Source organism: Sinocyclocheilus anshuiensis, unplaced genomic scaffold, assembly GCF_001515605.1.
Source record: "Sinocyclocheilus anshuiensis isolate Anshui unplaced genomic scaffold, SAMN03320099.WGS_v1.1 scaffold1230, whole genome shotgun sequence".
NCBI lineage: Eukaryota > Metazoa > Chordata > Actinopteri > Cypriniformes > Cyprinidae > Sinocyclocheilus > Sinocyclocheilus anshuiensis.
Window position 1 is genome coordinate 413,966 of NW_015558637.1, and position 10,982 is coordinate 424,947.

The window sequence follows — 10,982 nt, forward strand, 5'->3', positions numbered from 1 at the left end:
ATTATCACAATTTACATTGAATGATGTTTATACCATTGTTTGATGCAACTGCATGCCGTATATTTATATGAAAATAAACAAGCTGAAAACAGTCTAACTGAAAACACTTTTAGTGCTTTTCTATAGTATTAAGCCTCAGATGTCAAATATACATCGGATTGGTTTCTTCTTTAAATTATAAAAAAGTACAAATATGAATGGTATTATAACATAATGTTATACTAAAAATAAAATTAAAATAATGGGAAAAACCCTTAAGATAACATGTAGAAAGAGAGGAAAAACGCATCTTAAGCACGCAGAATAACATAAGTGGACTTTGAACGATTACATAATTGTGGCATCCATAATTGTAATCGCGATTAGAAATTAGATTAATTGTGCAGCCCTAAATGTATATGAATGTAAAAACCCTTTCATATTATCACATATACTCGAGATGTGAGTGTTTGGTCTGGTAAATTTGTGTAGAAAAATTGGACCCTATGACGTCTCTCACCTCGAGTAGTTCATCAGGAAGATCTTCTCCATGGTTGATTCCTCTGTTCATGCTGATGAAACGTTCTAGTGTGGTCTTGTCTTTCACATTGGGGTTGTGCAAGCTTGTGTTGAGCATGATGATAGCGAAGGAAAGGATGTAACAGGTGTCTGCAACACACAAATACACACGTTTTCAAATGTCTACATGTAAGTAATCTATAGCAGTGGCTCTCAAGTAGTTTTACTTCAGGACCTAGATATTAATGCCTTTAACGTCAAACACTGAAATGTATTAATATTACCATGAATTGCATATAGGCCCAACAATTATTAACAAGATATAGGCTGTACAGGGAATCACAACCATTTTGGTTTCTAAATGTCTCTTGAATTTAGATGTTTAGATTCTTTCTTTTGGCAGTCAAACACAAAACCTGTCCTCCAAATACAATGGCAATCTACCTGTGGACTGAAAAACCCCAGCGTTACAGGTGCAGTACCGCAGAGCAAAGGCCTCCATCATGCGGTCGATCTTCTGAGCCTCACCAGGTAGACGGAAACTCCACAAGAACTGCCTATGTCCACAATCAAACAATGGATTATTATCTGAATATGTATATGGGACGATATATGGGAATGAAACAGGAAGAAGAGAATCTCGACTCGCCTCAAAGCCTGAACCAGATTAAGATTTGAGAACTCATGAAGGTGAACAAAAGCCTGCAGGATCTGAAGGTGGATCTCCTCCCTGTGGATACAAAAAGGAATCGACTTTTTTCTATATCAAAGCCACAAGCAGTATGCGCCACAAAAACATCCTCATCCTCATCATCATACCTTTCTCCTAAAAAGTTGCCAATAGCTGTTTTATTGAGGCCTTCTTCTTTATAGAGGAACTCCGCCACAGCCTCTGGTTTCCACTCCAAAAGCTCATTATCCACTAGGTACTGTATACCCTGGAAATAAACACGCACAATTAACCTCAATGAAATTCCCACAGACCATTGGCACCACTGTTACCAAACATTCATTAAGAAACAGGATATAACATACAGATCATGACACATGATTTGCTGTTGGTCTAACAGCTACATCAGTTTCAGTTTTTATCAGTGAAATGCACAAACATTATCTTTTGTATGCAGGTTTCATATTAGTAGGGGGGATGCTTTTGTGAAAAATGATCAAAACTGGACTAGTAAAGCAGTTGTTGTTTTTACTGACCATTTATACCGAGCTACTCGGAAAATGCAGTGTAGCTTCAGCTCACTTGTTCTACAGAAAACACAGGATGTGGTTCTATCTTTCTCTGTCTCTTTCCACCCCCTCTTCCTCTAACCTAGTTTAGCTGAATCTTCTTATAGTTGTGAAGCTGTTGCCCAATGTGCATTACGTTGTTGCGCTGCATGCAACTCAAATGATTCATGGTTCATACCTTTTTTGGGTCCATGTTAAACTTCTTTTTTCCACACTGGATTCTCTTGTTCTTCATAACATTTTTACTAGAGGAAAATTAGAAAATTGGCATTATGACAAAAATGAAATGCTTCAGAAAACATTTCCAGCATATCATGACAATATAGTGTTGATTCAGCTAAATCATGATGTGAGTGCGTAGTGGCTGAAGCAAATAACCTCATCTCATCATTTTCTGTGGCTAGCATGTCCACATATAAAATTAGCAATGACACATCTAGAGCTAAAGCTCTTCTCATCAAATTGATACCAAGAAACAGGAAACAGATACAAGCCCACGCTCAAAGATGGTGTTCGTGATGTGCAAAAAAACTGAACCTGCAAATGTGAACCGCATTTGTGGCAGAATTAAATTCAAGGAAGATACTGCAGCTTCTAATGCACATGAAAGTATTATGCATGTACACACATGGCATGTATTGTTAAATTAAATACTAAAATAAATTAGCACCTTTTCGTGACTAGTGACTATGGACTGCACATTAAGTTTGAAACCCTAATCTACTGTTACATGCTTGGCTCTAGTTCAGTTTTAGGAGACATATTCATAAACATGGATTCAGATTGCTATAAGACAGAGGTTATTTTATTTTATTAGACATTCTAACCTTAATCTAAACAACAAATAGTATAAACCCAAGTGACATATGTGAACATTATGAAAGTGGATATGAAAATGACCACAATGATTAAACGCTGTCATAAAGAGCAGTGCAATACAGAAAGATACTACACAGTGAAAATATTATGTAGGAAATGTTCAAATGCTGGGTTTATCGATTCTTTTTCTAGTTGCTATGGTAACTCAGAGCTGAGTGATAGCGGTGAATACTCACTTCTCATCATCGGCCTCCATCGTTTGAATTTCTGTCATCATGCTTTCGATCTCCAGTCTGAGTTTCTGCAAGAGTGAAGAAATTGATCAGCCAAAGCTTTGTCTTAACTTGATGACATATAGTTTACAAATACTGCATTATGTGCTTCACAAAGTTTTGCAAGACATTTTTCTGGCAGAAAATGGTATTTATTTTATTAAAGCCCTTTACTATACAGTACTATATGCAAAATGATACTATAAAGCCATATACCTGAATATCATCTAGAATCACATGCTTATGGACGTCAGTCTGCCTCTTGTCATTTGAATTGAAAGCTAAAGGTGCTGAAGATGACATGGGAGCACAAATAGATCAACAGTTAGCAAAAGTCTCACATCAGATCCCTGATCCCACACTCATGCAGAGAAGGAATTGCAAAATAGAGAAGGAGAATAACCTAAAGTGCAAACACAGCCCAAATTTCTCAGCTAAATATATCTCTGCTACTTCAGTTTTGGAGAACTGCCCCACATAGGATGTATTTTGGTCTATTGGTGGTTGCATTTACACAACACTGAAACTTCTCTGGATGCAATCACTCAAAATATTAATAATACATTTCCCACAGTGATTGTGCTATGGAATAGCATATGCTTTTATTGTAAACTATCATTAAGTCTTGGTTTGCATTTACAGTTTAAAAGCTGCATTATATTTTTATTTTTAAAACTAATTTCTGTTGCTTTAATATCACACATAGGCTTTTACAAAAAGTCCAGTGAGGAAGTTTGGATGAAGGTCATATCACAGGTGTCCCACTACAGATGCAATAGGATGTTTTGCCTTAAAAGTCCCTTATTCACAGTTGAGCTCAGAGCCAGAAGTTATACAGCAGTCTCAGACCTTAAGAAAATGATTAAGGAAGAACATACCTTTCCCCCAGAGGAAGCTGTCCTTTCTTTGGGTTCCCATGCTGGTTGTGCTGCAGGGAGACTGCATTAAAACAGAAGATCAGCCTCAGAGTCAGCGCACAAACACAGATCAGCGCATACCAAGAAAAGTGTTAAATTTGAAAGTACTGGAAGTACTATATTACATAACAGACCGTATTAAAATGACTAAAATATTATGATAATATCTTGATGATGTCAGTTTTTCAGCATACAGATATATAGGCATATATTCTTAAATAAATGTTAATATGATAAAAAAAATAGTAATCCCAGCAACAACCTAACTGACGCAAAATAAGACATAAGTATAATAAACCTCTTAAAAGCGATTACTATGACTGGTGAGAGGTTATGGAGGCATAAGGATGTAAAACTTCTTTCTTACAATAAGAAACGATACAAATGCAGGCAAAGCAAAGTTTTTCCAAAGCAATGGAAAGTGGTGTAAACGCATACCTTCATATGTGTAACTCAGTGAGCAGGTAGTCGGAGTCGTACAGTACGAATGTAAACGTGAACTGCGCTTTAATTGATGAAGAAGCGCTGTGCTCTTGCGCGAGGAGGGTGACGTCACGGCAATGAATGGCAGCTGAGCTCTGAGAACTGCTTTCCTCAGCGTTTCCTCTCCATTTCACAATTTTCTTTTCTTTCACAAATGTCAGTTAGATTTTTATCACATTTCAATTCAGAGAATGCACTGACAAATACATGAGAATCCTCCTCCCACAGTTAAAAAAACAAAAACAAAAAAAACTACAAAATTGTTTGGTAGGCTAATAAATAGTCAATTATGATACATTCTAATTTGTCAATAAACTACTCTAAAGGTCCAATCTTTCTTTCTCTGTATATTTAACGTTTAGTAGTCATTCTGTAGCCTACTTAGAAGTTTAAGCATGAATCACACAAAAGCAGGTTTTCAGTTACCAATGCCATTACAGAAATGAAAAACGAGTAGGATATGTTATATGGTTTACATTAAGTTACTGATATGACTGGAAACTTCATTACATGTTAGTGCACATTAGTTTGACAATAGCCTATGTAAGTATTACTGAGTTCTTTAGTGCTAATTTTCTTTTTCTTTTTCTTTGAGGGACATGTTACTAAGTGCACTTTAAATGGGCACTCTCACTGATGATTCGACATTGCCCTCTTGTGGACCGTAATGCACGTAACGCACTGATATAGAGCGCGTTCGTGTCTTGCACTTAAAAGTTGAATACTTCCTCATATAGTTCGACACTACACAGACACGTCCAAAACTGTCACAACCATATGAGCGAGTGCGCACTGCGCAGATTAGAGAGAGAGAGAGAGAGAGAGAGAGAGAGAGAGAGAGAGAGACTGAAGAAACGAGAGAGAGAGAGAGAGAGAGAGAGAGAGAGAGAGAGAGAGAGAGAGAGAGAGAGAGAGAGAGAGAGAGAGAGAGAGAGACTGAAGAAGCAAATCTGTTTCCTGTATTACAACTTGGTTCCTTAACAGTTGTTTTATAGCGGCAGCCGGCAAAGTTTGTCAAAAGTATCGGAAAATGCAAGCAATAAAGTGCGTGGTGGTCGGAGATGGGTGAGTGAAGAGTTTAATTTTTAAACTGATTTATTTATTAATATCTGTTTTCACCGGTTACCTTCAAAGGTGTTTGTAAACACACATGGTTTATATTTTCTTGTATTTTTAAATATTCATTTGAAACTGGATTGATAGCAGATATACATTTTTCAAGGGCACTGCAAATGTCATAAAAGCACTTCGTCTGTAGATTAGTTTTAATTTCCTCATTTGTCACGTGAGATACTTTGTATTTTAGTTTTTATAGCCTCAGGGTCAGGTTGGTTGCTAAATCTAAAATGCCATGGCTGAATACACTTTATCTTCATATATCTTTCTCTTTTGGGACATAAAATAACCTATCTACTGGTTTTGTGATTTAACTTCTGCTACAGTTGTGTTTGGCTAGAAGAGATGTGCAGCATTGGGCTGACAGATTGGGGGTCACAGAGACATTCATGGGCAAGTTAATACACAGAAGGAAGAGCATCTTCTGGCTTGTACCATTCCTCTGGTGGTGTGCAGGAAGTTATGCCACACATAATACATGTCAACTGATTTTCATCAAAAAAGGAAACTAGTTGCACATGGGTCACATTCTTATGAAGGTATAGTTTTATTCTGTGAGTGACAAGATCGTGATGAGAATGTTATGAATCCAGTGATTAATACATACTTCCAGGGAAGGATTTAGTATTTGCTTTAATAGATTAAAATAATCACTTGTTTATTATTATTATTATTTATTTATTTTACAATTATAATTATTTTGAATCTCTTTGTTTTAAGGAAAGAAAACAAAAAAGTGTGTGATGTGTGCAAGTTTATAAACTTGTGTGGATGACACTTGTTGCAGGATATAAGTCCTAACTTGTGAGTCCTTTTTTCCTCAGTATTTATTTTTAAAAGTTTTTTAAAAAAGTATTTATTATTTATACCCTTTTCTGGGTCTGATGTTGATGGAGCCGTTATTTAAACTTTACTGAAGGGCCTGTTGTGGTACGGAAGTCAAAAATATGTTTGGAAACATTGGCTTAGACAACTGGACACTTCATTAGGGTGTAAACATTTGGGCTGTTACTAGTAAACGAAGCATGTTTCCCATGAATGATGCATCACAGCGGTGCAAGGAATACAAGAAGTATCTTTCATTGTGAGAGTGCGGCCATACAAAGTCTAGTCATGCAGTCAAAATGGCATCTTTTAGTCTGGTTTATTATTTATTCCTTTTGCTTTAGACCCAAATATGTCAAGACTAGTTTGCTTTCTGTTAAGATTTGTAACCATAAACACAAACAAATATTTTAGGTGTTTCTAGAGTATATGCTGACCTGCAGACAGTGATGATTCAAGATGGAGGATGAGATGGCTCTGAAACATGTGAGTCTGAAGCTGCTTTTCGGAAGTGGGATGGGGAATTTGCATAGGAACATAATATAAGGTTTTGATTTGCAGCATCACTTTATCTCATCTGCTTTATATAATGCAGTGAGACAGAACTGGAAAATAAAAGTGATGCTGCTGATGAACTACAGATCTGGAAGCAGAGTGGTATGCTGATGCAACAGTTATTAGGGACATAGGCTGAAGGTTTAAAGTGTTGACAATGTAATTCATGATTGACATGTATCAAAATGCACTGTTTATGCATTGTTTTTTGGCCAAGTTAATTGCAACATCTAACATGGCGAATAGCAGCAGGGGAGAGGTGATTTCGCTTTGAGGATATCCTGTTAAAACCCTGTGCACAGTTCTCCATTTTGAAGCTGCTAACTTCCTCTTGCATTTGATGCCGTGATCCAGCTTCTTAAGTTCCTTATATTGCTCAAAGATTAACAGGGTGAATATTCCTCCTTTTACACACTGACAGAACAAATTGTCCAAAAAATGAACATTCTGTTATTATTTACTCATTCACCCATTAATTAAATTTGAAAAATCTTCATATAGATATTTTTTATACAGTGATAGTTCAACGTGACCACAACCTATCCAGCTGCAGCAAGGACTAAAAAAAGCATCATTTAAACCCACAATAATTTAGTCCACATTAATTGTGCGCTAGGTTTGCTCTCATTATGTTTTTATGTCATTATGTCATTATGACACTGGAGAACAAAGGTGAATATGATCAGAGACAACAACTTCAATCTGGTTTATTCCTCACACAAATCTTGCCTTCTGAATGCTTTACATCTAGTGTAATATAATGCTTTAATAGACAGCCTGTGGTCACTGTGAGCTGTCATTGTATGGAAAAGACTTATGTGAAGATTCGTATTGTTTTGTGTGTGTTCCACTTCTTTACTAGTCATGCTCAACTACTGATAAATATTAAAACCTCTAGAACTCAAACTTACTAAATTGTTATGTACATCATAAATGGCCACACTATACTTTTTAATCCATTGACTTCCATTCATATGCATGCAAATGCAGCTATTGGAAATGCAACTCATGTGAACCAGATTTGGGTGAACGCTGAGCTGTGAATTGTCACGTGAAGATGTGTGACTGATAGAAGATTGATGTGTCACGGTGTGACCCCTTAGCTGAATTACAAGTACTTAAACGTAAAAGCTGCAGTGTTGCAGTAATGTGGAGTAGATTGTATTTTTTACATTTTGTATTTAATATTATTTGTAATATGTTGACAACCTTTGCAGTGTCTAAAGAAATTTTGCATTCACAGTGCATCAGTCCTGTTATATAAAAGATTCACATGATTGTGTATCATGCACTTGGGTGTGTTTGGAACTTTACAACTCTAAATCAATTTCAGATAACTGAGTGAACAACGATAAACAAAAACAAATCACAGTATGTCAGAGCAATAATTCAACAATTCATTTTCCCATTCAATGAAACCGAATGTGACCCCAAATTTTTTTTGTTCATATTTATATTTGTTCATATTTGTTCATGCATGTGTCAACACTAACCCTGTAGCGCTTTGATTTTTTTTTTTCTTTCTTAACCATGATGTTATCACACACTGAGTTCTCTGAATTGGCATGACTTCCAGGTGGACATTTTATACTGTTCCTGACACAAATGACTATCTTCTGAGTATCAGTTTCTGTATAAACGCTTGCTTTCTGCGGAAACCAGCTCTGCTAAAACACGAGGCCCTGCAGTTTTATACGATCAGCTCAAGATCTGTAACCCACAAGAACAAGACATTTACACACGAATGGCTATCACATTGTTTTTTGCTCATGTTTAATCAAAGAGAGAGAAAGAGCATGAAGAAGTTGAAGCGACCAAGGGCACATTTTCAAAGACACACTTCAAAAAGAGGCTTGCCGTCTCTCTTCCTGGCTGACACCACCCAACTTCCTGTCATCCTGTCACGACAATGCCAGGCCCCATACTGAGATTTCTCTTGCTCTTTTTCTCTCTGAATCTATCTCTCTCCCTGTATCTATCTATATCTGATTCAAAACTTCAAAGAGCTTCAGAAAGCACCTCTAAACAGTGATCTCCCACTGTTTTCTAATTAGGTTTTCAGCACACTGCCTCCAGTGTGTACTGAAATTTGTGTAGATTAAAATGTATTCAAGTATGCTTAGTGGTGAAGGCATATTTGATTTCCACGGTGGCTCTACTCACAGACTCAGTTATGTTAATATTACATTATTTCGTCATGGCTTGTCAAAATGCATTACAGAAATTTTATGTGGACTTTTTCTGTTTTTGCTGTTGAATCATGGCTTATAGTGCACAATACATCAGAGCCCAGCCCTTCAGTCAAGTGCACACAAGTCTGGATAACTCAAACGACATGTGGTTATTACCATGTGTGTCTATGTATGTGTTTTTCCATGTTTTTTTTTTTTTTTTGAATGCAAATGAGAGCAAGAGAGAGAAATCAAGAAGAGGGTGTAATGAAGATAGCAAATAGTTCTGATGTGACTGAATGTGTGTAGCCTGAAGTGTGTGATTTTGACCTTGCCGTTGAGTAGCTCCAGTGTTTCTTGATGTGAGGGAAATGTAGCCACAGGCTCCTGAATACCAGCATTCCTCTCTCTCGTTGCCTGCAAGCATCAACATGCGCTCTACTTGAATTTGTACGCACTTCTTTCAGCCCATCTATGTATTTGCTGCTTCAGGTGACCTGTTTTTGTGATACTACATAGAGGTAGAATAACAGAAATAGAGGAGATGGGGAGGTGGAGGGATGCTGAAAGAATTGTCACGGGGACGGCGCAATGACTGCTGCTTGTATAGGCTCGTAATGATAATTGACGGGACTGAATGTTTGGGCTCCTCCCAAACCAATGTTTGGAACTTTATTTAAACACACCTGATCCACCTAATCAAGTCATTCAGGTTTATTTGAAAACTACATAGTATGTGTGTCGGACAAGGTTAGGAAATAAACTCTGCATGGCTGTGGCCCTCCAGGAACTGAGTTTTTCACCCCTGCACTACACGATTTTTGCCCTGTTTTGGACATCGCAACAAAATCAGAATGACATCGGTGAGTGTACACCAGACCAGAGGTCACCAAACTCAGTCCTGGAGGGCCGGTGTCCTGCAGAGTTTAGCCCCAACTTGCCTCAACACACCTGCCTGGACATTTCAAGTATACCTAGTAAGACCTTGATTAGCTGGTTCAGGTGTGTTTAATTAGGGTCGGAGCTAAACTCTGCAGGACACCAGCTCTCAGGACCGAGTTTGGTGACCCTTGCTGTACACACATGAATGAGGATCGCTATGTTTGAAGCATCAATGAGACGGTCTAATGCTTGCCCCGTTGCTTTCTTCCAATTGGTCCAGTGTTTTGAAACTGGCAGCTGTGCCGGCATTCAAAATCATTTGGCGTTCAAGTTCTTCAATGCTGCAATTATGAGCAAAACGCTGAAAAGTGAATGCCGCAGCAAGAGAGAGAAATCAAGAAGTGAGTGTAATGAAGATAGCAAATAGTTCTGATGTGACTGAATGTGTGTAGCCTGAAGTGTGTGATTTTGACCTTGCCGTTGAGTAGCTCCAGTGTTTCTTGATGTGAGGGAAATGTAGCCACAGGCTCCTGAATACCAGCATTCCTCTCTCTCGTTGCCTGCAAGCATCAACATGCGCTCTACTTGAATTTGTACGCACTTCTTTCAGCCCATCTATGTATTTGCTGCTTCAGGTGACCTGTTTTCATACCAAATGTCATCTTCTCTTTTTGCGTTAATGTAAGCATGCACAATTGTTTTGAGGTAGTTTGTGTTGCTCTCCGGTCTGCTGTCACAGCACTGGATGTGTTGTAACTATCACTGGATCTGAGTGTGACAGGTTTTTTTTTTCTAATAAAATGAAAGAATTTCTGAGTATATACAATTCCACTGTTCCATTGGTAATACAGTATGACCCGTAAAAGGTTAAACATCAAGGAATTTTATGAGAAATAACTGAAATAATCGAGCAGCAGAAATGAAGGCTACTAAAAGATAAAAATGCATAAATTAAATCATTATCATCCTGGCAATAGCTAATGCCACCCTTATGCTACACAACTTTGAAAGTCTTCAGATTGCTGTTCTTTTCACAGCAATTGCGATTGTCGTCACAGATGTAATTTACAGTCAACATATTTCACTTATATTGCAGCGCTAGAAATTGAACCTGTTATGCTGCCCAGATTCTACTACAGGAGTGCAAAACTCATGGGACGCCTGCCCATTCAGTCTTAATAGCTAATGGTAAACGAACTTGGCTT

General features: G+C 37.6%; 2 protein-coding genes across 2 annotated transcripts in view; one reads left to right on the forward strand and one right to left on the reverse strand.

Annotated features, from left to right (window-relative positions):
* Positions 1 to 4,287, reverse strand: part of LOC107680872 (cytohesin-3-like) — an 11,771-nt gene extending 7,484 nt beyond the window's left edge. Inside the window, exons 1-9 of the mRNA XM_016476939.1 lie at positions 4,184 to 4,287; positions 3,707 to 3,767; positions 3,045 to 3,118; positions 2,793 to 2,857; positions 1,916 to 1,982; positions 1,318 to 1,436; positions 1,148 to 1,228; positions 943 to 1,055; positions 500 to 648 (exon numbers count right to left, since the gene is read on the reverse strand). Coding sequence (XP_016332425.1) covers positions 500 to 648; positions 943 to 1,055; positions 1,148 to 1,228; positions 1,318 to 1,436; positions 1,916 to 1,982; positions 2,793 to 2,857; positions 3,045 to 3,118; positions 3,707 to 3,767; positions 4,184 to 4,189 — 735 coding nt within the window. The 5' untranslated portion in view covers positions 4,190 to 4,287. The remainder of the gene's footprint in view (positions 1 to 499; positions 649 to 942; positions 1,056 to 1,147; positions 1,229 to 1,317; positions 1,437 to 1,915; positions 1,983 to 2,792; positions 2,858 to 3,044; positions 3,119 to 3,706; positions 3,768 to 4,183) is intronic.
* Positions 4,288 to 5,132: 845 nt separating this feature from the next.
* LOC107680874 (ras-related C3 botulinum toxin substrate 2) overlaps positions 5,133 to 10,982 on the forward strand; it is a 14,014-nt gene continuing 8,164 nt past the window's right edge. Inside the window, exon 1 of the mRNA XM_016476944.1 lies at positions 5,133 to 5,293. Coding sequence (XP_016332430.1) covers positions 5,259 to 5,293 — 35 coding nt within the window. The 5' untranslated portion in view covers positions 5,133 to 5,258. The remainder of the gene's footprint in view (positions 5,294 to 10,982) is intronic.